The sequence below is a fragment of the Anguilla rostrata genome, chromosome 4 (genome assembly GCF_018555375.3).
Source record: "Anguilla rostrata isolate EN2019 chromosome 4, ASM1855537v3, whole genome shotgun sequence".
Classification (NCBI taxonomy): domain Eukaryota; kingdom Metazoa; phylum Chordata; class Actinopteri; order Anguilliformes; family Anguillidae; genus Anguilla; species Anguilla rostrata.
This window is the reverse complement of record NC_057936.1, coordinates 22670064-22698039: the sequence shown is the minus strand read 5'-3', so window position 1 is coordinate 22698039 and position 27976 is coordinate 22670064. Positions and strand designations below refer to the sequence as shown.

The following is a 27976-nucleotide window of genomic DNA, read 5'->3' as shown; positions in this document are numbered from 1 at the left end:
ATGTAATTTAACTATGTACGCCAGTATCATACTCTTGTTCTGCTTAAAAATTTTATAGTGTAGCACAAACAAATGTAGCCCCTAGAAAAACACAGAGGCTTTAAAGGTGTAGACCTTCATTTTGGCCATCAGCAATAGGGACTGTTTCCAACACAGCTGGCAGTTACTGTATAGAGGGTGAATGATCTGGTACCTCAAGAGCTTGAAAAGTGCCAGCTTAGTGTGGGCCATGAGTGCAAAAAAGGGGGAGGACATATGCTTACTTCTGAAAGTATTTTGCATGCATGTGTTGGTTTTTCAGACAAGCATCAGATGTTCTGTTCCATCTGTATATGTAAATGCACAACCACCCATTGGGTTATAAGGGTAAAGACAAGATCACTCATACAGCATTAACTGAATAAACTGAAGCAAGGAATATATCCTGTACATAGAGAGAGTATGGCGGCAACTAAATCATTGAAACAACGGACATTGTGTTCGTGGGCACGAAAATTATTCAGTCATTTGATACTCGAAATTGCAACCAGCAGATGGTGTAGTAGAGGGGTTTAAACATAAATGGAGCGAATAATTGCTATCCAGAGTGGGATAGAACAGTCCTGTGCTGTTGTCAGGGCAAGGAAAAGCCGTCGAGCAAAAGTGCAGATTGCCCAAGCGTTTGCCAGTCTTGATCAGACAGTTCCTGACATTAATGAAGGGCTTCAAATGTAGCTCTAGCTCATTTTCAGCCAGTACTATACTTGTGAATAAAAGCTGAACCACGCGAGTCCTCAAGGTTAGTGAAGTAGCCTACAGCCAAAGAGTCAAAGAAAAAGAAAAAAAAAAAACGAAGACAGGAATATCTATGAAAAAAGAACATAGATAAAGCTCCATTTAACTGGTGAAAGAAACAACACGGAGAACTTGGAATATGTCTGATTTTTAACACTGAACTGGAATTCGCACAGGGCCAAAACACTCATTGCTGCGGATCGTGCGTGTATTAACGGCACATCGGGGGTAGAAGTAGCTTTAGTTCGTTTTTCTACATTGAAATTCCGGTGGAAATTTTAGAAGCATCCGGATCCGGAGTCGAAAGAAAGGAAAGGAGATTAACACACATTGTCACTTATCAGGAAGCTATTGCGACCGGATGAAATAACATGGAGCTTTTGTAACAAAAATGGGGTAAGTTCTTTCTTTTTGGCATTCCTTCCGATTAGTTACGTTGCAACTCCACTCCATGAAAAATCCACAATTCGAGAAAAAAAGTTGGGGGTTAGTCATATTGAGGCGTATTTATGGAATTGCGTGACTTTCTAGTCAATTTGTTGCATGTGGACAGAACGATACATATAACTGGTTGAGTAGCCCTACACATATGGACCATGTTAGATGTCCAGATTAAAAAAGTGGAATTGTAATCTTATGAAGTAAATTCAGCACCACCATCAATAAAAAATCAAATGAAAAAATTAAATTATATTTAAAAAAAAAACCCTGCTCACTTATGCTGAAGTGTTTGCAATGGGTCGTACAAATATTTCCTTGATCTAATGTTTTGTAACTGTAATATCTTCCAAATAATGCAAGGTATGTAAAATATGACTGCATGATCATTTGGATAACTGATCTGAACAGTGATCTGTTGCAAAAGCTTTTGTTGTGTTCAGCAAAAAGTATTCAACGGAGATGAATTCATTTAATTTATGTTTTCATTGTCCCGTGTGTCATTATTTAATAGTGAAATTTGTAACTACCCTATATTATGTGACTGTGGAAAGAACTATATCTGAAAAGGAGTACCTCACACACTTTATTGACATTTGACCCAGTCGAATGATGAAATGACAAACATAATGCATGCTGACATGTGTGCTCTTCATAAACTCTGTAGAGTGCATTTAGTTTTTTCTTGGTCCAGAACCACGCCTGGGGAATCCCTCCTTACATTTCGAGATGAATTAAAATATCTATGAGAACACTGAACAAAACAAAGGGCCAATTTGGGTTTTATTATTCTCCGTCAGATTGTTTTAGTGCTCATTTATGATGTTTGGGAAATGTGGGAACCAATGTAATTTGTAGCTAAATGAAAGGCTCTCAGTACTATAGCGTATGTACTGTAGATTAATTTTTTGTTTCACTATATGCAGTGAATGTATTTCACATATTTCTGAATATATATATATTTACACATATATATACACACAAGAGGTACGTGTTCATATACTAGTGGGGTTTAATGCCATATGGGCTCAATATTCTCAAAACGTGGTATTAGTATTTTTTATGATAATGTGACCTATTTCGGTGCCTATATGCTATTTTTGCATTTGTTTTGTTTTGTATTTTGCATTTCCATTCTGTTTAATGAATGTTTCATGCACTAATGAGTTGCTGCTGCTTGATCCATTGCATGTGGCTTTATTAGTTTAGAAATAATAATTAAACAAGCCTATACATTTACATGTTTGCCTATGTAAATGCACAATTCAATCCAATGGCTGTTGTCAAGGTGATTTGGAAATAGACTGATTACTTATAACAGATTGTAGCCTCTTAAGTTATTTAGTATTCTTGGTATTCAAGAGAGGTCCCTTTGAGAATAAAAACATTCCCTTATACTGAAGAAAATGGTGAAAGCCATGATTAATGTTTAATGTGAAATAAAGAACTCTGCAGCACCATAAGAGCAAAAATAAATAAATAAATTGAAAAAAAACCCCTGAAAATATGAACATATGCTGTAAACAGTATTGTGACACATTCTTTGAAAAATGCATCATATAAATATATTTGGATTGATGTGGGTATTCAGTCATTTTAAGGGATACGCTTAATTTGTAACTGGGTTGCAGCAAAATGCAAAGTGATATCAAATCATATTTTCATGGAAATTAATGGCCTGCATTCATAAATATTAGTTGGCAAACTAAGAAGATCTTCTACTCTTTTATACTAACCTTTCTCCATGTTTTTCCACCACAGAAAAGGAGCCTTGCCTGTCCTGCAATAATGTATCCACAACATAGAGAAAGGTATTGACCATGTTTAGTATGTCTGTGTTGCCAACATGTCTGTTTTGAAAAGGACTCTACTCAGCTGCTGAGTTTTTAAAGGCCCTTATATGAGACATTATATGTTGAGACATTATAAGCTTAAGCCTGGGCTGTATTATTATCTGTGACTCCCACAGTCCAAAGACATGCAAGTAGGCCGATTGGAGACCCTAAATTGCCCATAGGTATGAGAGTGTGAGTGAATGGTGTGTGTGCCCTGCGATAGATTGGCGGCCTGTCCTGGGTGTATTCCTGCCTCTCGCCCAATGCACGCTGGGATAGGCTCCAGCACCCCCTGCGACCCTGCTCAGGATAAGCGGGTACAGATAATGGATGGATGGATGGATGGATGGATGGACGGTGGTCCTTAGTGGTGGAACACAACTGGCCTTGTCAGTCCAGGGAGAAGGTGGGTTTAAGGTACCCAAGCTGCCTCAGGTTACTGTTGTATTAGCAAGAGAGATTCAAGAGAATCAACCAAACTCTAGCATAATATAAGGTACTTTTTCAGCACTTGGAATATAAATCGAGGGTTCACATGCATTCCTAATAGCTGTGTTGTGCTTACCAATGGTATAGTGCTGTATATCTACAGTACATATTTCTGATTGTGATGTAGCCTATCTGTACTATGCTCTAAAACCAAAGCTGATCCAATGTGAGACTGAAATGAGAGGTAATTAGAGAATGCAGAGCCTGATTTTCGATAAATTGCTTTTAGAAATATATAATTTTCATTCTCAATGAACTTGTTGGCTTTTTTTATGAACTACATTGTCCCAGGGGGTTGAAACAATTCAATGGCATTTGTTTCAGTAGTTGTGTTTCTGGGGGGTTGCTAATGCTAGATAATAGGTTATCTTCTTCATAGATAATAACCTTGCATCAATGAAAATGTCTGCTTCCTTGAGCACATTACATTATAATAATAGGTAATGTAATTTGTTCATTTGTTCTGTTGATAATCATCCAGCATCCTGGGGAGAGACAATTTAAAGAGCCATGCCTCTGACATTTGGCAGCCTGGATCTGATGGATGACAGATGTATTATATCTTATGGTTGGATATACTACACTAGCTGTAAACTGTGACCAGCCACATTAATCCGAGAATATGTCACATTCCTGGGCTGGTGACTTGACCCAAGGGGAAGTAAACAATGGGGATCAGTTAATGATTTATGTGCTCTAAAGCTTCCAAGTCTCTAGATGTTAGATGCATATTTTGTGTTTTTCCCTCCCAAATTGGGAATGTGATTGAATATTCCATTTCAATTCAGTCAATTGTGAAATTTTATAAATATTCAATTCAGGATTGGACAAGTTTGAAAATGGTGGGCATTTTCCAATTAATTCATTAAATTTCAGTTCATTTCCTGAATTGGCTGAACTGAAAACTGCCGGCTACAGAATTAAAAAGTTCAGCTGTTGGCTCCAACCTTGGTTCCTCCTATATGTCTATGCAAATGCCCCTGCTGTTAAGTGTATTGTGGTCAGTCTCACGAACCAAATAAGAAAATGACAATTTCATGCAAATAAATCAAGCTGCTGTCACAGTTGGAAGGGGTAGGCTCATTGACTCACAGACTGATTTCCTCTATTATCAATTAATTGATTGTCAAGCCAACTATCAAAGTCCTGGCAAACAAATATATCAAAGACATATACAAGATATATACATCTTGGCAGCACTTCCTCTGATTATTGCAATTTAACGTTCAGAATGAAAATGTCTATTAATAATAGAATTTAGAATCCTGTTTTGACAGATTGGGGTAGTTTCCATTACTCTTTTTTGACAGTGGAGGTGATATTTTAAAGTGAGGCTGTGTAAATGTCAACAAAGATGGCAACCATCTATTTAAGTGAATGGTGGGACATTGAGTCTATAAGGTATTTTTCTCGTAAAGGCAAAAATAACTAGGGTTATGTTGCCTTTAGTTAAGTTTTGGGTTGATTTGCAAAAAGGTATAAACCATGCAATGAGAGTATGTGTAAGGTGTCTATTTATTGTTGGATGGTGTTGTGCTTGTGCATGAAAAAAGTCAGTAAGTATTCTACACAGGCACGCAATGAACAAACAATATTAGCTATAACTACTTGTGCTTAGTGCGACTTTCAGTGATGCATTTTGATGCATCGTTGCAGTCAGTCAGTCTTCTTCAGGCAGTGTCACTACAGGTATTTCTATTGGATTCACATGTCATTTTTGTAATTCTTAGTTTCTTGCATAGAGTACTGGCCATAGATTGCTGTTATCCATCAACCTACGTAGACCAAGACCAGTAACTGTGTAACACTGGCAGTTTATGCATATTAATGGATTCTTACTTGACAATGTCTTGTTGTTGAAAATTCGCAAGGATAGAGGTTACTGCGAACTGACAGTAAAACAGCAGGGGAGCATGCATGCAGAGATGTTGTTCCCGGAGTCTATGGTCTCAAGACCATCTTCAGTACACTATACCTGCCCTATATGCTAAAGCTGGTGACAGCCCCAGGTTTCTGACATTGTATTTTACTCTGAGATACACACTGTTGTTATTCAATATGGGACATACAGGCGTTTGGATGCCGTATCGAGGACAGTTATCTCATATCAACACCAGACCCGGCCAGAGTATAGTTAACTCCAGAATTATTGGCAACCTTCATTAAAAATGAGCAAAAATGATTGTATAATGATTCAATTTTTTATCCTCAAAAATTTGGGGAAACAAGATTCTTCTTCTAAAACACTTGTTTTTTGAGTCATAGAGTTTTACTCAAAAACATAGGGGTCAAAATTATTGGCACCCCCTAAAGAATATTTAAAATAAAAAACAAAGTGGCATCTGTGATGAAATTCCAATTATTCCAAGTATTTGATACAGTTTTCTCTACTAGAATATTTGAAGATCTTGAGCTGAATTATACCACCACTTTAATGAATACATTTCACTCTTGAGGTGGTCATAACAGGGGCCTGTATTGCAAAGCAGGATTACTGAGTTAGCTGGATAAGTGCACCGAGTAAAAACCAGAAATCCCAAATATGGAACATGGACTGCAGACAAAAAATTGTTCCGGGTTTTATTCAGTACAGTTATCTAGCTAACCCAGCAATCCTACTTTGTGATACAGGCCCCAGGTGACCATACATCCTAATCTGTTGTTGCTGATTTACCGCAGTTGCTCATCCAATCAGAATGAAGTGCTACTCCAAACTTGGCTTTGCTTCTGTTCAAATGACCCCTTAAGGCTTACTGAATAGTCTTGCAACCATACGGCTTCTAATGATTTATTTATCTATTAAAACATGCTTGCTAATTCCTCTGGGGCCCCAAATTTGCATTTTACATTTTGTGTATTCCGTTTATTGTATGATCAGTTCAACACTCTTAAGATTATCTGACCTCTAGATTTTACTGATGAAATCCTAGCATAATGAGTGCTGTGGAATTTTGTGGGTACTAATTTTGTTTTACTATGTGATGGACCAACATTGTTCTTATCATTTTTTTTTGCCTGTTTCATGTGTACAGAAAAGTAAAGGGAACCTATGTGAAATAGTGAAATTGAGGGTCTGTGCTCCAAAAACACTGCTACTTGTCCAGTAGCCCACAAGTAGGCACCGCCTGGTTGTTTTCAGTGCTCAGTAGGAGAGTGCACTTGTGGTACATTGACAGTGAGTCAGAGTGTAAGCTGCATCTGGCTGGGCTGAGAGTGTTCCTGCGCTGTGGGTGTGGAGAGTGATCTCTGATGTCCATGTAATCAGCTTCAGCTCTCTCTCTGGGAGATGAATTACAGGGGCAGGTTAAGCAGAGGATAAAGAGGTGAGTGAGAGGGATTAGGGGGGAGGGACACGGTGTCTTTCACTGGTCTTTCACCAACCGGGAGCTTATTTGGAAAAAGGAAAGATACTAATACATGACCTGTGCCAATTAAAATGTTGTTGTTGTTTCTCTTTATAAAGCTGACAAAATCGCCTAACTGTCGTACTTAAACAATGATCCAGGCTCAAATGTGACTCTGGACCAGCACTGTGTCCACTTAAGTAGAATTGAATTATAGCCTACCTACATAGTGACAAGGAGGTTGAAACAAAATACTTAAACATAAGGAATAAACTAATAATGGAAATCTTTTATGCTTTTAATTGAAATGTATCTACAATCATGTATATAATCAAGGAAATAATTAACTTATTAATGAGGATAATGTCCATCCATCCATCCATTATCTATACCCACTTAATCCTGGTCGGGGTTGCAAGGGGTGCTAGAGTCTATCCCAGTGTGCATTGGGCGAGAGGCAGGAATACACCCTGGACAGGTCGCCAATCTATCGGAGGGCACGAGGATGATGTAATTATATGATTGTAAATCATTTTTAGAAAATCTCAGCTGGGATGCAGTTTATTGTAAACAGTGCCACAGGTGTCCTGTCCTGGAAGATAGATACCCAGGTGTGTACAAGTGGCTCATTAAGCGCACATTTGCAGTGTAGTGTAATGGGTAAGGAGCTGGTCTTGTTCAATTCCCGTGTAGGACACTGCTGTTGTACCCTTGAGCAAGGTACTTAACCTGCATTGCTTCTGTAGATATCCAGCTGTATAAATGGATGCAATGCAAAAGTTGTGTAAGTCATTCTGGATAAGAGCATCTGCTGAATGCCTGTAGTGTAAATGTATCTGATTCACATACAGAGTATGTCAATAGAGTTCATTCCACTGCCCACATTATCATTGTATTAACTGTGAAAGGTTTCATATCCGGATTACTTTATTAAATGGAAATTGTTTCTGATTCTTTCAACAATGCAGATTCATAAGCTGAAATAGTCTTAAAATAACAGTGTTGGCTAGCATTGCCCTAATGCATTTTTAAGTCCTAAAATTCCCAGACATTTTACTTATCCAGTTATGATACGAGGTCAGCATAAAATAATTCATTATTAATTAATTTTTTGTGCAATATGTATATGAACTTGTAGTGTATCAGTTTTCATGCAGAAAATGTAAAGTGATTAAATATTTATAACTGAAGACGCCAGGTCAGGAATGCTGCTAGGTTGACTTTTCATCTGGGCCAATTTAGAAGTTTGACACTGCAGCAATGCCCTTCTGTCCTGGTCTCCTTTTCCTCGCTGTTGTGTAGACATTGCTTGTTGCTCACATGATTGCCCTTTGCGCGTCAACTTTTGATATGCTTACTATAACTTCAATTAAATATGAATACATGGAGAATACCTGTGTATGTTTCTATGTATGATACTGTCATGGGATTCATTTTATCTGGATAGCTTTGGCCCAGGACTGCTTATGCGGCCACGGCATTTTGTTCTTCACATGTCGTAAGGATATTTACATAGTCTCCAGGACAGCCTTGCATTGTGCGGCTGTGTAGGAAAACACATGGTTTGCAGAGGCTGAGGGAGTGGGCTCAGCTCTGGTTCTTCGTGACATTCTGCTCTGCCTAAGGGTCTCTGACTCTGCAGGGCTGCCTGGAATGTGCCAGCTGGCCTGTTGAGCCCCCTCTCCCACTATGTGTGTCGCCCTCCCCCTTCCCCCCTCCCTCCATAGCTCCCCTCCCCCCTCGGACTCCCTGCTTCTATAACAGACGGAGCTCACGGCCCTTGCTCTCATACATGGGTGCTCACCAGAGGACACTACGCAGAAGACCTCACTGGCATCACAGTATTAGTGGTGGCCGCTTTATGGAAAAGGGAATCTATGTGTAGGATCTCTTGCCTGTGTATCTATGAATATGTCCATCTGTCCAGTCCACTTTGTGTTGTTAGTTTTTTATAGTTTTTTTTTTGAACTGTGAATATATGGTACTGTATTATGAGTAGATTGACTTCCAAATTCCATATTTTATAAAAAACCTTTTTGCTGATCAACATGTTTTGCACAAACTCTGTATGAAGCAATGGACAATGCAATGAATACATTTCTTCCACGTCACGCCTGTAATGGGGGATCACACACATTTGTTCACTTCATGGAGTTCATAAGCTGAATTGAGTTTGTTGTTTTTACGCCCATTCTGAGCTGAGCAGGCATATTGGCTAATGTTTGGGAGCTTGGCAGGCAGTGGGATAAGTAGAACAAAGCAATCGCTTACTCTATCAGAGTAGTTACAGCCAGTAGCCTTAATCCTTGTTAAATCTTTGTGTGTTTGAAGCTTGAGCAAGATTGTTTCTATACATAATAGACAATACTGGACCCAGAATTGAGCCCTGAGGGACCCCTTTTCTAGGAAGGGGGGGTCTATTTATACACAGGGCTGAAGGTTTGTTCAGATTTTTTAAAAGTTTTTTGTTCAAAATTAGTATTACTTTAGGAATAACTTTACAATTTCAGTATCATCCCAACCGTCAATTGTGATGTTATGTGAATGTTTCTGTTCAGCTGGACCTAAGCAGCAGGTGCAGCTTGAGGGGGGAATGGGGGGGTGCAAAATATGACTAATCCTAGTGGAAAACCTGTGTGAGTCAGACTGTGGAAAGCCTGTGTGAGTCAGTCCAAAATGTAATGTTCTGTGGGGAAAATTACATATCGCCAGGCGATAGAAATTGCCTTGAACATCTCCATTGTGGCTTTGGAATAGAGGTGTTCAAGACAATGTGGACAGGAGCAATGGTCAAAAATGACCCCAATGTACAAACCTGGTAGAGGCCAAGACTCACCTGCCACAGGTGCTTTCACCACAGACAGAATGCTTGTGTAAATCCATTTTATGCTTTGCTGACATTCATCTTTCACAAGTAAACATCTGGATTAAATAAACATTTACATATGTACACACGTACATAACTTACTTTTTAATATTTTGTTTCTTCACAGACACAGTTTGGTGAGTTCCAAGATCAAAATGAACCTTTAAAACCTTTTTTGACAAGACAGAAATACATTCTTTCATTTATTTGTTGGACAATTTTAAGAAAATGTAGTATTTGATGTTTCCAAGGCTAGGCTAGTGTTCAGGTTGACAAGAAAAACAAAGTGTATTTAAACAATCCACAAAAGCTAAACTAAGGTATTCACGCTATAATGTTCCGATCATGGTTTTGGCTGAAATACTTTAGCATCTCTGTTTAGTCATCTGGTTTGACTTTGGCACAAAATAAATGCAATGTAACTGGGGTTTGCTCTTTTTTTAAATGAGTGCTACCTTTTTCACAGAAGTGACGTTACACTGAATTATATTTTTTGGTGGTTTGGCACTACAATAGTCTATTTATCACCTTTTCCAGCTATTACTCACATTCAGTATGTGTATCGCTGTTGCTTTTGGAGTTGTGTGTTGAGAGTGGCTGTGTTACCCTCTGTTTTCCCCTAGGGAGCAGCCCATCTTCAGTGCCAGAGCGCACGTCTTTCAGATTGACCCCGCTACCAAGAGGAACTGGATCCCCGCCAGCAAGCATGCCGTTACCGTCTCGTTCTTCTATGATGCCAACAGGAGTGTCTATCGCATCATCAGTGTTGGGGGCACTAAGGTGAGGCTATGGTGGCTGCTGCTTATTGGTGCTTTTGAAGCTTCTTGCTGTTTTGGCCATATCAGATGTCGTTTTTAAAAAAATGAAAACAATATCCCCTTGACTGAAGGTATCAGCAAGATCATATGTGTGTGCTGTTTGGGCAAGCTACTGAACTGCGTGTGTTGTTGAAGGAGTTGGTGTAACGTTCATGATTCTGTGGTGATCATGAAGATGTGTTTGACCATTGTTGTTTTTCAGACATTTCTGAGACACAAAGTTAATCAACCCTGGATTAAAGTTGATCATAAAAAGATGCTGTGGCCCAATAAAGATAAAGATAAAGATGCATACTCCCCTGCATATTTTAACACTCGGGATTCTGATTATGTTGTCTGGATTAGGGATAGATTAATATAGAAAAGATTAAGTGTGTAAGATGGGGTGACCTTTGGGAAGCTGGGTATGAATCACACATTGCTGGCACCAAATGTAATTAGCAGCTACAACATACAACATATCTACTTCAACATGTCAGTATTCCAAAATTTGATCCAGAATACCTTGGTCTTTAAAAAAAATTTTTTTTTACTGCATCTAAGAAGAAATATTACTCTCCATAGACCTGTGCATGATCGGTTCCTACTGAAGAAATAGGATTTCCTCCTATTGTGCCTTTTTTAACAACCAGCCATAAGTGTGGGCACATCCCATCACAGTGACATCCTGGCCCCCTGCTAGCAGGTGCATCCTCCAAAACACATCCAGCCAAACCCACCGCTTCTTTAGCACAGTCTGATGTGCTGCAGTTACTGCGCCGGAGGGCTGTGCAGTTGAAGCAGCTGGCGCAACTGACGCAGCCGAATTGGAGGCGTCTGGCTTTGCTAGTGAGCAACACGGCAGGGGTTACTCCGGCTGAATGAACCCCTTCTCCTTGCATAATGCTATAGCCAATAATGTGGTGCCCTGTGGGACCACTGGCTACAGTCATCACTGGCATTATGGGGGTTTTTATCTAGGCTGCAGGGTTTACCACTGAATTAAGTTAAAAAAATGAAGGTTCATATATTAGACTGCTGAAAGGGTTGTTTCAAACCTGAGTTGTTAATGGACTGAATAGATTCATGGTTAGGAGTCTTTTGTGTCCCTCTAGAATACTATGTATAAAGACTTTCATTAATTTCATTAGAGGTACAGGCATAATGGGTACCTTGATTGTATTTTTGTACTGAAAGGAACTTCATTCAGGACTTGTGTTGAAATGGACAATATCCCCCACCCCCTTCTACCCCCTCCCACACCTCTGTATACACTTTTCAGGCCATTATCAACAGCACCATCACACCCAACATGACCTTCACCAAGACCTCACAGAAGTTTGGCCAATGGGCAGACAGTAGGGCAAACACAGTCTACGGTCTCGGCTTTGCCACCGAGCAGCAGCTGCAGCAGGTAAGCTCATTCAGATGGTCGTAATTGGGCCTCATAGTTCAGATTCTGAAAAGACTGTTTGACATCCAACACCAGTGTAGGCAGTCTGCATTCACCTCTTCCTGTTTTGTACTCCATGCCTGCAGTTTTCAGAGCGGTTCAATGAGGTGAAGGAGGCCGCACGCCTGGCACGGGAGAAATCCCAGGAGAAGTTTGAGCTGACCAACCCAGCCCTTAACATTGCAGCACCACAGGTGAGTTTCGGTTGAGAAAAAGCCCCCATTCTTAAAATACCATTGCAGAAACATTCTACAGCATAGCAGAACCTTAGTGAATTATTGATTTGGTTCTACCTGAGTGCCTTGTGCACATACCTCTGAAACACATTGGTCATGTAAGAGAGTTGTCATTTTACCGTTACATGACCAATGCTGGATCCTTGTCAGAAGCTTCAATGGATTTTAACTGAAATATGGAGAGGCTTCTTTCAAGGTAGATAGGGTTATGATGCACCCTGGAGGAAGGGAAGAGGAGGATGAACATGTAAGGAAAAAGAATAGCTCAGTCGCTAATCTCTAAACAAATGTTAAGAGAAATCTAGGGCACTGCCGCAACAATAACTCCCAGAGCCGTCTGTCCTCCCTGTTAGTGTGACAAATTTCTTGATGAAAATTGCAACCTGTCAGGCCGATTGACAGAGGGAAATTGCATGTCAGAGATCAGCCACTATAGAAAATGTTAATTATAGAATTTGTTTTGGTAGGGAGACATTTTATTCTTTCAATCAACAGCAGCTGGTTTTTAAATAATTAATTAATAGACCTTTCAAATATATCAACTTATGTGTATTCAATGGCATATTAAACAACCTTGGATTCACTTTTCTGCATTTGTTGTAAATATTGTAAGAACTCAGATTTAGACTCTTCCAAAATTGAATTTTGTCACACTTTGTTTACCCCAATCCACTGTAGATCTTCCAATGCTTTGTTTACAGCTGCAATAACAAATCATTATAATTATAATATTCATACAGTATATATAGCAAATTCATTTCAATTTGGTGCACTGCATTGTATGGTGCTTATGCAAAATAGTTGCAGTAAGATGCTACATACTGTGTGTGTGTGTGTACTCTCATTGGCAAATTTCATAATTTACTCATGGGAGTACAAGTACTTCTTAGAATGAGCAAATTGGGAAAAAAACTGTGTGTCCTGTACCTTGGCTTGCATTGAAAAAAAAACTTTACTTGGGGCTGTAATACTAAAGAAATCTTGGTTTTTCAGCATTTAATTCAGAATCAGTGCGTGCGGACAGCACGAGAGTATTTTTGTGATTTCAGCATGTAATTTTTTTGTCCTCGTCTGAGAGCTCTTGAGAAATTCTCAGCTGTTTGTGAGACCCTGTAATAATTTGCCTGAATCTGCAGAGGAAAAGACAAGTAGGGCATTCTGTTGAGAAAAAATTCTGGAATAAAGAGGGTTAAATCATGCAGAAGAAACTAAATGCATTTCAAATATTAACCAGTGTTTTTGGCAAATATTTTTATAAATGTTTTTATAATAGTGAATAATTAACTGCACAATTATAAGATATGAATGTGGAACTCATATTCGGATAAACTTTCTGCTTATTTTGTTTACTGCTCTGTTGTTGAAGGATTGCACATTGTTTTCTCCATTGTTTTGCTGTTGTGTGAATACTGAATGAACCAGGAAGAAACTTGTAGGCAGCCAGCGCTGACGAGATGGCATTCGTTACACGTAATGACTTGTGGGGAAGGAACTGTGTACGCAATATAGTCGATTGGAAGACCCTTTAGCAAAGTGGAAATTTTCTGTTGCGCATTCAGCATTCTAATTCCTAATTCCACTGTATTACGGCATTTCCTAAATGCATTTGCTGTGGCTGGTGGCATGAACTGTAAAACATGACCAGGTGTTGTAAGCTGCAGTTTATGCATAAGAGCTCCGGTTTGCTGTGGTGATATCGTAAAAGTGTAACAGGTCTCTACGGACGCCGAGTGCGGGGCGGTGTGGTTAACGGACCCGTTCTCTCGACTGCAGTCATCTCTCTACCCATCAAGCTGCATGCAAAGGCCAGACAGCTTCGTTTATAGGTGGGGGCAACAGGACTGAGCAACAGGATCCACACCTCTTCCCTCTTAAAATCTGAACAAACACCCACGGGGCGTCTGACACAAGCACAGGGCTTGAGTGTTAAAGTCATCGTTTGCCCCTCTGTGTGTGCAGACCCCGGTGATGCTAATGTTCAGAGCTGGGTTCTGGCCCTTTCCTGTCCTCCCCTCCTCTCCTCCAGGGCTTCTCGTGCCCTAGTGAAGGAAGGAACATTTATTAGTTACACAAGAGTTGGAGATGTGAGCTGCTTCTGTGATCCAGCAGGGTGCAGCTTGGGGCCCCACATGGAAGGGGCATATGGGTCTGGTCGTGTATGACAGTTATCTGTATTTAGAAATCTGACCCAAGTATGAGAAACTTACAATGGCAGCCAGTGTGTAACAAAAAGAAGATAAATAGCCCTCTGTTTCAAAGGCTCATCTATAAATAAAACCTGAAAAACTAACTCATGAACAGGAAAGGGGGAGAAACACAGGAAATAGTCTACAAAAGTTCAAGATAAATAAATAAATAGCTACCTGCCATGCACTGGGACTGCAATGTTGTTGCACTTGAATATTGAATGTTTTGAAATGATTCCATTAATATTTAATATCAATTTGAATTCAATGTGCACATTTTTCTATTTCGTCACAGTGCCTTGCCTTTAACTCCCTCCATTTAAAAACTCATGGGCAAGAAAGTTTACACATTTTGAAGTGGAGCGTGATTTATAACCTGCGATTTTCAAACGAACGGCCTCTATTGCTCATGATTATGGTCAAGTTTGCAGTGAGTGCAGAACAAAGGAAAGCTTCACTAAGCACATTCAGAGAGTTGGATGGTGTCTTGTTTTCATTACTTATATATTTTTTTCATCACTCACTGGAATTTTCCTCCATGCTGTCCAATGCATGAGCTATCTCGCCTCACAGCTCTCTCAGGTGAGTGTTTCTGGCGTCTCTGTTCTCTCTGTCCTCCAGCTGATCCCTCATTCCATTAGTCCAAGTGCTGCAGACATCATCTCAGATTTGCCCTACATTACTGTGGCCTCCCTCCGATGGGGCTGGGGAGCGTTGTGTAACTCCAGCCTGTGGAAGAGTGAGAGCCGTCTCTTATCCTGTATTTCAAATGAACTCTTCATCAGAGACATTTATATGCCTGGCTTAAGAAGGTCGACGTGTCTCCCCCCATGGTAATATTTAATATTGAGCTTGGATTTGTATGATTTTTGTAATCAGGATTATTTAGAAATTGCTCAGACTCCCCCTTTTGATAATATTGCCTTTTCTGAAAGCCTATATCACTGTCTAATGTTTATACTGCCATACATTGATATGCAAGAGGAGATTGCTGAGGAAAAAAAAATACAGAGAAGATGTAATCCATTATTATTTATATATGACCGTTCATATGCATAATTTAACGCTTTCTCCTTCCAGGCCATTGGCTCTCACCCACTTTGATTTTCCTCCCCCTGCCTTTTTATTTTGAACTAAGATTTCTTCTTTTACATATATGTGGAGATATCCATTCAGAGCCACTCTGAGGAGATTTCCATTTGCATGGTTAAAAACACAAGAGGCACAGTGCTTTATACAAGGGTCTGAAACAGGAATCTACAAGGAAGCACATGGGATGAGGTTGAGACGGATAAATAATTGAGGCCTTTCTGAGTGTGGGTGCGCCATGTTTTAAAAAAATACACTCTATGCCTGTAGAATGAGGTCTATGTTTATGGATTTGACCATGAGAAAACAACAGGATTGCTTTGGGGGCTAGAGAATAGTGGGATGGATTATTCAGATATTCTGCCAACCTTCTGAATCAAGCTTCTGTTCATCCATGGTCACAAGGAAGAAGCAGACACATATAAAACAGTTTGAATACTCCACTGAAAATAAGTCTTACACTGTGTAAATGATTACCTATATGTGAATGCTTAATGTTGTTTGTATATGCTTTTCATTGCTTTTCCTTTGAAATAGTCACAATTATTTAGGACACCGTGCTAGAAGCTACTTGTATGGAAATCCTAATTAGACCGTATTCATGTTAGTTCCAAGCAGCAGATGGCATAGTACTTTGAAAAAACACTCCTTACTTCTGTCACTGATTTGCTCGGTCGGTTTACTCTCATGGACGGAGTTGGGAAGCAGTGTACTTGCAGTCTGTAGTCTTTACACGTGGACCTATTTACACAAAGCACTAAAAATAGCAGGGGAACACTCAATTTAGACTGTCAGAAGGAAAGAGGCAGATGAGGCTCGGTTCAATACTGTGACATGTTTGTCAGATCGATCAACTCTGACAGCATGGAGGGAAGTGAGAGACAGAGGTCGGATGGAGGCAGTGGGGTGGGTGTGGGGGGGACTTTTGTGGTAACTCTTGTGGCAACTGTTTGCCCCCTCCTCTTTTTGGCTCCCCATTTAACCATCTGATGTCCTCTGGGATAGCTACAGGATTAGCCATCATTTATTTTTTGTGCCAGTATGTACTGGCTGAATGAAAAATAAACCCAGCTGATGACGGTAATGACAGACGCAAGTGCCATTTCATTAAGTGTCATCTCTGTGCTTAAAGACGTGGTGCCCTTTGTACATGTGCCCTGAAACCCATTGTCTTTTTGTTCTTTTGCCTTGTAGTTCTCTGTCTCACGTGTTTGGTATTGTCAGGGCGACTAACATTCATAAACTGCCGCTAGAAAATAACCCACAAAGAGATTGTTTATATCATGAGGTCCAGCATTACAGTTTACTGTCTTAATAACAAATTTAACATAACTTAAGATTTTTTTCTGGGTGGCAGTGTAGTGGTTACGGAACTGTGCTTAAGGAGCACAGAGGTTCCTGTCATTGCACTCTGGAGAAGGGGATTTAGCCCAGTTGCATCAATAAATAAATACATGTTCAACTGCATAAATGAATAATATGTAAAAAAGTATAAGGGCAACTGCTGAGCAAAAATATATTAACCCTTTAAGGAGTAAGATCTCAAATATGTGATTAGAATGTTCTGATGTAACATTTAGCCCTACTGGTAATTGAAAGTAATGTAGTTCTGGAACATTGACCTTTGACAAACATTTCAAATAAACTAAAACCCTCAGCTCAGGTTGAGGGACCGGGGTTTGCGTAAGGCCAGCTCTGCTGGACATCTTGGTGAAGGTTATCTGCCCTTTATTCCGCAGGAGTTGTCTGAAGACCGACAGTCACCCCCTTTGCTGTGTGTCAACGGCCCTGGCGAGGACAAGCTCTTCCGCAGCCAGAGTGCCGACATTGAGCTGTCCTCTGAGAAGGAGCGCATTAAAAAGATGCTCTCAGAAGGGTAACACATTTATATTTATTTAATATGTATTTCTGGAACAGATGTGTTTTTGGAGCAGAAGTTTCCATCATTACTTATTCATTTCTGTAACTCAGCATTGGGCATCAGGCTGAGGGATACTGGAGACACATTACAGGCATTTATCAGACACTCTTACTCTTACACAGCTTTCTCAGTTTTGCATACATTTATACCTTGCTCAAGGATACAACGACAGTGTCCTACCTGGGGATCGAACCTGCAACCTTTAGGTTAACAGCCCAGTTCCCTAACCTAACTGTGAATCTTGCCAGCTGTCTTTTTTTTTCACTGAGCAGTCAAGTTGCATTCCGTGATAGGCTGTTTTTTCATTTGTTTTCTGGGTCAACGGTGGTGCTAATGAGCCAAAGACTCAATAGATTCATGGAATTATGCGTAACAGGCAGGAATGACATTATAATGGCAGCTTGTGTCCAATAACTCATAATCTAATATCACAAGCATGGAGGCCCCGTGTGACCGTCACAGTCAGCCTTTATTGGATCAGATGTGGATGTAAATTCTGTTAATGGTTTAATCCACTTTAGCATGAAGGCAAAAAATTAGGGATGAGGAAATCGAGAGCTGTGAAAGCTAATATACTTATCACAGCAATAACATAGTGTGTGCAGAGGAGGACTCATTTGGAGTTCTACCAGCTAAGCTGGGTTTCCCTCCACCAAGCTCTTTCTCAAAAAAAATAAGCTCACTCTTCCTCATCTCGCTTCATCATGGTAACCTCTTTCTCTCAATGAGCTTTATCTTTGACGTGCAAAATACATATTTCTGCTAATGTTAACATTGATAAGTAGTACATTAGTACTGTGGTGCATGAGTGGGATGCTAAACCCAGCTGAGGAAGGAAAAGCAATCTCACTTTAATGTGCTGAATCATACTTTAATTAATCACCCCAGTCATTGATATTGTCACAAACATGTTCACCATCATAGCATTAATGTTCCTCATCCTCCACGCACACACGTTTACCTTCTCTTGCATAACAATCTGCTAAGAATTTTACATCGCGTTCCTCCTTCTCCACAAAAGTTGTCCAGAATTTCACATAATGATAGGTTTTATAATCAGGTTGTCATGGTGAGTCAGTAGCTAACCTGTTGTGTTCCTCAAACCCTCACCACACATACCCTCTTTCTCTCTTTGTACACTGCAGCCAAGGAGAGCAGCGCATATGTACTTTTTTACAAATGCAAGAGAAAAAGAATAAAATGGTGACAGGGCTTTTTTGTAAAAAGAAGGGCTGTCTGCACACTGCAAGCTGAGGTTAAGCACGCAGCCATTAGCTTTGTCTTTGGGCACAGATAATAGACTCCTGAGTATGTGTTGCCCCCCCCCCCCATTAGTGGTGTTTCCACAGTGACAGCGGCTCTTGGTACAGGTCTGTTTAGCAGTCACAAATGGATAAATTCTCATGAATGCTACTATCAGCCACTATCAGGTTGAAAGCACAGTAATGTTGTATATATCACTTTACAAATATTGCAGTATTTGCTTTTATCGCAATTTTTTTCAGGAAGTTGAATCGTTGTGCTGATCGGTAGACAGTTATTTAAAAGCTGCACCAGGCTACTGAGAAACCTCACGGCAAAATACCCACGGTGGATGTTGCCTCTAATGCCTGATAATAAAACCAGCACCACCCTCTTACGGAGCGGCCACACCTCACTCTTTATTGCCTGTGTCCAGGTCGATATGCGAGATGAACTTGGAGGCGGAGTTATTCACATTGCAGGACAGCAACGCAAAACTGGTGGCGGCATTGCAGGAGGCCAACGCCAATGTGGAGCAGTGGAAGAAGCAGCTGGCTGCCTACCAGGACGAAACAGACAGACTGCGCGATAAGGTGAGGAACCATCGATCCCTATGAGAATCAACAGGGGGCGCTAAGATGGTTTTCTAACCTGTGTGCATTGGTAGACATAGTTTACATTCTAAAGCGGAGCTGCTGACTGCATCATTTAGCCAGTAAAAAAGGATACATAATGGGGACGTGTAAATACTTATGGAAACGGGGACAATTTGACAGCACAGACTGTAGCAAGGGATCTACCCCCAGGTCTTTCTGGATGTTGACAGATTTGGTTTAGCTATAGTTTACCAGAAGGAAAATGGGGATTTTAACTATATAGAACCGCTTTGTCCTCGGTTTAATTCAAGGGAATTCTTACTTTCAAATAAACCATAGCTTTGATTAATCTGCTTTGGTCTTCTGTCCATTCTCAATCATTTTCTTTACAGCCTTATACCTACTACTCTCCTGGAAACCAGTGGAAACCTTTAACCTTTGAGTTACAGGCCTGGCTCCCTAACCATTAGACTGCACTCCTGCCCAGTGTGACATAATGGTTTATGGACTTCCCTCAATAATGACTCAGTAATTACTGAAACCGATTTAAATGTAATAATATGGCTTCTATATGTACTCTGGTGTCATCATATTTTATCGAAACCCAAAAGGGCATGACATTGATGTCTGGAGGAAGGCTCCCTCTTTGGGAAAAAAAAAGTCGACCAGGTGGTTGGAAGTAGTTCATGTCTCCTGGGGGTGAAAGAGGGAGGGGTATTTAGGACAGCAATATCCTACTTCCGCTGGCCTAGTTAGAAGAAATGAAAAATTACCAAAGAGATCTGGCAGCTATGCGTTTACATAACCTTTATGGTTAAATATAAACCCCATACTTCTCTGGGCTCTTGAAGGGCCGAAAACCTTTAAAAGGATGTTTTTTTACTTTTATTTTGGTCACCTCTTTGACATTGCAGTGTTTTGTTTCAGCCTCCCTGTTGTGATAGGCTCACATATGGCCTTGCACTGTGGATGATATAAGCCCAAAACATTTCGGGTGAGAGTGGAAAGAGACTATTAGCTCTATTAGACCCACGCGCAAAGCCAAATCTAAATCTGTGGGAATGCTGCAGAATGTCATTTTTTAGGCCTGCTTATTTGTACTCATTTGGATTTGGATTTATTTATGGTATCAGTATATATTTTTTTTATTTGTAACGGCTTATTTTCAAATGGCCTGTACATTTCTGTTCTCTCTATGAACTGAATACTGCATGCTAATGAGAACGGGTCTAAGCTGTGGTGAGGTTGTTCTTTACTGCAGAATAGAAACTCCCAAGGGGACTGCTGTCACATGTGGGTTTGATGAGGAGATTCGGCCCGTGGGAAAGCACGGTGCTCTGCATATCAAATGTCCCGAACTCTGATTGGATGACGCAACGGAATCCTAGGGCTATTCTTTGAAATTCCTTCTCAAGATGAGACAGCGCATCGGCACAGACAAATCAGTGTCATCCTGTCCAAGTTCATCTGTCATTCTGGTCTGTGAGAGCCAATAGAGTGGCTGAGGGCCAGGGATGGAGGTATTAGAAAAACTATTGATAGAGAAAGATGGAGGACAGCATGCATGGGCATTGTGCCATAATGCTGGAGTTATCATCTATGGTGGAAACACGTACAGTTTGATAAATAAGCAGAAATGCCTTTTAAAAACAGCAGACCCTCCCCTGGTTTCTTTCCAATTGTTCAGAAGGGGGAGACTCCAACATTTTTTTTTTAATGACTGTACAGTATTTTTTGCACACAGTATCAGTATAGCAAGGCTAGCACAGACAACTCCTTTCTAGGTCTGAAAATTGATTTTTTGGTATGTGAATCATGCTGGGATGTGTTTTTTTAAATCCAGGTGGCAGAGCTAGAGGTTCACGGAACTCGGCAGTGTCCCAGTGACATGGTGAAGGACGAGCTGACTCAGTCCTTGGAGGAGCTGGAGGCACTCCTCAAGGCAAAAGATGAGGTGGGTTGGAAGGTTAACTCCAAACGTTTGTGAACATTCCGATTATATTCCCATTTGGTTGCGAGGTGACATTATGACAAAACCGTTTCCAAACAGTCTTAGAATGCATTTATTGTTTCTAACAAGGAAAAGAACATCTCGGGCATGTCATGTAATCCAACTGGTAGCATCGTCTGATTTAGCCATCATAGAGGATTTGTTTCCATAGCATCTTAATAGTGTGGCAAGTATAAGTATGGAAATGCCAGATTTATGTAACATTGCTGACTTTTAGAAAACATTCATACAAATGACCATCTAGAATTCTAATGATTTTTTAAAACTCAAATAACAACACTAAATAGTTCTACAATTTTACTTGTGATTTCAGAGGACATTAAAGGAACATTTTAATGTGTTAGGAACTTGGGAATTTGGTTGGTTTTGAGTGGCTCTGAAAATTGTGCTGCTCTTTCTTCTGCCAAGAACACATCATTTTTAGTGCGACAGGCTCATTTCAGAACGTCATATGCACTGCATGTTACTTTGACCTGATGTGTATAGCAGAGCTGTGGGAAGATACTGATACATTCAAGTGCACTTTCGAGCCTTCATCGTAGATTTCATGTGATGTCTGAGATCCTGCTTGAGGCCCAATAGGTGTGAGCGCAGGAGATGAGAGCATGAGGGGATGCTGTCTCAGCTGAAGCATTTCAAATGATTTGCACTCATGTCCTAACTAAACCTAAAATCATGAATGTAAGTATACTTCCTTGGAAGAACCTATAGTTATTACATTAAGAATTCATTTTGCTTTTACACAATCAGTTGGCTGGTTGCACTGTGAAAACCAAATATTCTTAATCAGCCACAGAAGTGGCACTGTTCAGTGAAAATTATTGTCCTGATTAATTCATTGTTTGCCAGCGATATACAGTAGCTCTTGTGCACTGTTGGATTGAATCAATGTTTGATTGGAGGGGATGCAAGTAATCAACTTATATGCATATTTAAGGATAGTATACATCAATTATCAAATACTCAATGTATTTTAACAGACATTTGCTGTATTTAAAACTCATTGTTTAACACTCTTGCTGACTTTATAATCTTTAAATTGTATATACTCTGTTCAATGAACTGCACCTGGTAAAGACTGAGTAACAACCTGTGATGCGATGCTCTACTTCCTCCTTAGACAGTATTGCTCAGTGGCTTGTGTGAATGGCTTGTGTGGGACTAAAATATACAAATGGCTAATGACAAGATGAAGATGACTCCCTGAGGTAGAAATAAAAGGGGACCTTCTTTCAGACTGCCATCCAAAAACTTTGGGGGACATGGTGGAGTTTATCAAATCAAATCTCCATTGGCAATCAGTATCTGGACTTGGTGAGTTCTGAAGGTGAGGAAAAGATGCAGCCATATTGCGATCATGTGAGCTGAAGCTCCACATGCTTGTGTTCCAGGAAATCCATGTTCTACAGGCCAAGAAATCAGATTTGCATGAGCTGGAGCAGGAGAGGGAGGAGGCCATGCACAGACTACAGGTGAGCTAAAAGCAGATGTCTTAATAGCCACCTTTTCAGGTGACCAATCTAATGCAGCAATAAGTGAAGCCGTTTTGGGAGGCTTGGTGTCATTGTGGCTGGTAAAGTCTGGACCAAACTGCGCACTCTATTCATGTACTGTAGTTTTTCTAATTTTCCCAGGAAGAATACTAGAAAGTTCTCCACCCTCGATCTGTTCATTGACATAACAGCTGCAACTGACACATAGCAGTGGTAACTGAAAGCAAATAATGATAGTCGCTATTCAAGTGAGGCTCTAACTCCTGGGGGCAGGAGGGAAATCAGCAAATGCTTATTTCCCTCCACAGAAGGGAAATAAGCAAATATCATCCTTGCGGTTGATGGATGTCCTGATGACTTCAGTGCGTGTTCCTGCATGTGTGCGTGTGTGACTGGGACTGGAATGTTGCTGTGTGGCTGCTTTCGTTATTTAAACGATTGGCCAATCAGATGAGATGCCTTCCTCTTCCCTGGTCCCTAGGAGCTGGAGAGGAGGAACGGGGAGCTGGAACAGCGGGTGCAGAATGCCGAACAGACACTGGCCTCCTCCCGGGAAGAGCGGGACCTGGCCAAGCGCGAGGTGCACAGGGTCGTCGAAATCCTGGACGTCAAGATCTTTGACCTGAATGACCTGCGGCAGAGCCTGGCTAAGCTAATCGACAAATAGGTTACAACACTACAACAGAGAGAGAGAAAGAAAGAGAGAGAGAGGAGGAAGGGAGAGATAGCAGGTCCATATCTACTCCAGCACAAGCACATTTCTGCACAAGATGAAAGAGAGAAGGATGGCCTGCCTGTCTCTCTGGAGTCTTTGGCAACAGCACAATACATTGCAAGAAAGTTAGATTCTTTTCAAAGTGGTGAACTTATGGTACGGTAATACTTGCATAGAATTCTTTTTTTCCTGTTCTTTATTGATGAGGGGGTTCTCGTTATCCAGCTGATACATCATAGGTACTTCATAGTATTATCAATAACTCTATTATCAGTATTATCAACAAGGACTAAGGCCAAAGTTTTATATAAGCTTATTTTAGTATTTTGGTTCATTCCTTGCTGTTACTTTGACTACAGTTATTAGTATTGTTACTACAAATGCTGTTTTTACCTTACAAATCAAGTTTTGGAGACTCAGGAATACTATGGGTGGGTGCAGTAAGAATCCCCAAATGGGTAGAAAGAGCTTTTTTTTACTGAAAGCGTTGAAGTGGAAGTGTATACCCCAAACCTACAGCGGGGTTCAACCTCTCAGACACCCTGTCAAAAGCAGAAAATGTGGGAGAATAGGCAAAATGAATGATAAACATTGCTGCTGTGTACTACATATTCTCACAATCAATTTCAGTTGCAACACAACAGTTACATTTACCATTCTGAAGTCTCATGTGTATTTAGGCATGTGCAAACTAAAATCCATCCATCCATTTTCTAAACCGCATACTCCTGGTCATGGTTGCAGGGAGGTTGGAGCCTATCACAGCAGACATTGGGTGAAAGGCAGGAATACACCCTGGACAGGTCACCAATCCGTGGCAGGGCCCATAAACCATTTGCTCACACATTCATACCCCAAGTAGAGTTAACCCAACCCACATGTCTTTAGAATGTGGGAGGAGCACCCAGAGGAAACCCACGCTTACATGAGAACATGCATACTCCACACAGAAAGGGCCTCTCACTAGGATTTGTACTTGGTACATTCACACTATGAGGCGACAGCGGTACTGACTGCGCCACCGTGCTGTCCACGAACTAAAATCTGTTTGCCATATTAACTTTCCTGTTACAGCGTTTCTGATGTATTGGTAGCTATAAGGTCGAAGCAAAAGTGTAGAGTTCACTAACTACTTGCATTGTCTGAGACCAAAAGTTCTTGAGTTAACTCTCTTGTTTGGTATTATGGTACTACCATATGTGGGGCTTAATAGCTTGTTTTATTCTGAAAATTATTCAAACTTTTATCTCTTTAAAATGTAAAAAAAAAAAAAAAAAAGTGTCATTCATTTCTGCAAATATTTTAATGCCAGTTTGTATCTGCAAGACCCTCATGTAGTAGTACATTCTGCGAGTGTGTATATAGTCAAATTGTGGTAAATGATAAACCAGTTCAGAAACTATACAACGGTACTAGAAATGCTGTAACGAATTAAAGGTGTATTTACATACCTGTGAAGATCTACTGGATAAGCAGTCAAGCCTGTACTTTTTGATTTTCTTTAGAAATAAGCAGCAGGCAATCAGACAATGTGGACTAAATTCTTTATTTAGCAAAACCCATCCCCACTGTAAGAATCGGTTATGCAATATTGTTTCATGGTTTCTGTTTAGCATAAAGTACCAGTTTAATATTTGGCATAGATTAAACTGTTGAAAAGAAAAAAAAAGATTTCCCCCTTTTTTATAATGGATTGCTTTCACCTGCAGTACAAGACAAAATGGTATGCACGGCTTGTAGATTTAATTACTGTTATCAAGTCTATGCCACGGTCCTGATGTTAAGATGGAACTGTATTACAACCGATAATTAAAAGGTGTTGCTAGGTGGAGTACAAGGGAAAAGAGAGGTGTTGCTGGTATTAGTGGAGTTACTAGAGTTCTGAACATACCAAAGATGTATGCAGGATGAGACCTTTTCTACTAGCTTACAGAACTGGACCATAAAAGCACATTCTCACCTGTTATCTGCTTCATGTCTGAATGAATGCATATTGTTGAAAATAATTGCACAGAACACTCAGAGCTAATTAAATAATTAAATGAGATTCACACTACAATCTTCAAGGTTCTTACAAAAGATAATTTTAGGGTTCATATTCCGTGGATTATTTGTGGCTTGTAAATGTTTTACTATAGATTTTGCAGTTGCTAGAGCAGGATATACATGTCACTTTAGCAACCACATTTTATCCTCTAAACAAGGAAGCTTTTAGTTTGACAGCGATGAATATGGGATTGCTTCCATTTGCTTTGTGCTCTGCCCTGGTAGCTGTGTAGAACTAAATACAAGACTTTCTATTCTACAAAGTGAAAGTAAAATTGGGACTGTACCGTATTGTGTGAAAATTGTGTGAGTATTATTCAATTCATTTTATTTTGGTGGCTATTACACAGATCTAAAGTTCTTCATTTGGGTTACAGTAAGACAATTTTATGTACTCTTAGCTAGAGTGTCAATGGGCTTCCTTCACGAAACGTGTATGATGACATTTCATCGTAAACTGCGTATAAGAACGTGTCCAAGAACATTTCGGCATTCATTATTTTTTTCTTATCTGTATTGGTTCATGGCTGTTTCCTTATGCAAATCACATGAACAGGATTGTGCATATACAAACAGCCAGTATTCATCATCTCATACACCTGGGATATGCACAAAAACAAAGGTCTGCACATGTGTCATGAATCTCATGTTTTTTCGTCGGAACATTTTTAAGAACAAAAGTAAGAATCATTTTTTAAAAGTTTTGTGAATGTGGTCCACTGATCTTAAATAATGACATTCTAATCTCATATCAGTACAGATCAATATGGTGTCACAGGAGTGTCTATAATGATCAATCCTGTGTGCACAGTTACTGTATTTATATTCTCGTACAATGTAATTACACTGGTAAAAGAACACATTTGGGCATTAGATCTGACCACCGGACTTGGCCTTATTAATATCCCATCAATAATGTCCAACAGTACATGGTAAACAAATGATGCTCTCATTTTTAAATCGTTTCCCCAACTCTTCAAACATATTAATACAATTGTCAGTATTCTCTAACAGTGGTTATTTTAGACCCGCACAATGTGTGTGTGTTTAAGAGGTATTGAGAAAACAGCCATGTCAAAATAATTTGAAATAGCAATTACAATTTGCTCATGAGCTGTTGTCAATGCAGAGCAAGCCCATACAGCAAAAATAAAATTTCTTTAAAGAAAATATATAATTCATAATCATCTTAAAATAATATGACTAAGAATATGGATGTAATATCATCAAAAGCAAGTCTTCTCCTACTCCTACCTTCAAGAAAAATGGAAGCATTATAAATATTTATTGGAATTTTGTTTTGTCAATTACAGTGCGCCAGTGGTGATTCAAAATGAAACATTTAAACCAGAGACATTTTGCGTAGGTTTGTCCTTTGTCCCTCACTACATTCAGATTAGGTTTAGGCTACTTGTGGATGACTTCTGAACTTCTGTCTGTTTGCACCCCCCCCTCCCCCACCGCCCCTCACCCACCCACCCACCCTAAAATGATTTGATTGACTGACACTTTACAAAACTCCATGTGTGTTATTGGGGCTACTGGAAAAAAAACTTTGACATTTTGTATTGGATTAATAGTGTCACAAACATTTTATGTTTTCATGGATTTGATAGATTATGGTGGTTTTGCACAGCAAAACTGTACTCACTTTGCTTGGTGAAGTTCTTCAATGAACACATCATGGGATCTACATGTGTTATACCAGCCAATGGTAACAGCCCTGTGCGTACTAATGTCACATTCAAACGTAAAAATTGATGTTGTGTACTTTTAGTTTACCTAGTTTGAAAAAAACACTTTTAATTTGACTGTGTTTTGAGATTTACAGACCTAGTTTACAGACCTAAGCATGTTGTAGGGAGATGTGAACATTGTATTGAAGTTACACTTTAGAATTGATCACAAGATATATGCAGTCAAAACCATTTAGAAACTATTTTTATGCGCATAAAATTACAGGTTATACACAATGCAGCATTTATAAGGTACAGTTGATTGCTCCCTGGCTATAATGCATAAAATAGCAGCAAACTGAACAGCAGAATGTCTGAATATGCCATAATTTGTTTTAAATAAAAGTGCATACTTCGGTATTGCGGCTTTGCTTGCATTATTTTTCTGTATTTCATAGTTTGTTTCCATGTTATTAAATTTGACCAAAGTGTGAAAAATAGTTTTTTTCCCTTTGCTCTTCTTGGAATAGAAGGTTTAGTCAAATTTACTACATGCTTTTTTTTGTACGGAGCAGGAATTTTAGGAGCGTTGAGAGCATTTATAGTTTGGTAGCACTCAAAATAAATAAAATCAATAAAAACAGACCAAACTTTGGGTTATAAGTGCAGAAGAATCTTCTTAACCTTCCACATCCTTATGCCAGATTCACAGTCAACTCTGAGTTCTGGTTTGAGAGAACTATAGAAGCTAGACCTTAAGGCAAAGAGA

At 39.8% G+C, this 27976-nt stretch overlaps 1 protein-coding gene across 1 annotated transcript; it reads left to right on the top strand.

The window, feature by feature from the left end:
• The first annotated feature begins 582 nt into the window (after nt 1-582).
• On the top strand, nt 583-27627 carry homer3b (homer scaffold protein 3b). Its single transcript, XM_064331437.1, has 10 exons — nt 583-1170; nt 2974-3023; nt 10370-10526; nt 11826-11957; nt 12083-12190; nt 17247-17383; nt 19107-19263; nt 21110-21220; nt 22669-22749; nt 23252-27627. Exons 2-10 carry the CDS (start codon nt 3001-3003, stop codon nt 23435-23437), a joined length of 1092 nt encoding a protein of 363 aa, XP_064187507.1. The 5' UTR covers nt 583-1170; nt 2974-3000; the 3' UTR covers nt 23438-27627.
• The last annotated feature ends 349 nt before the right edge of the window (nt 27628-27976 follow it).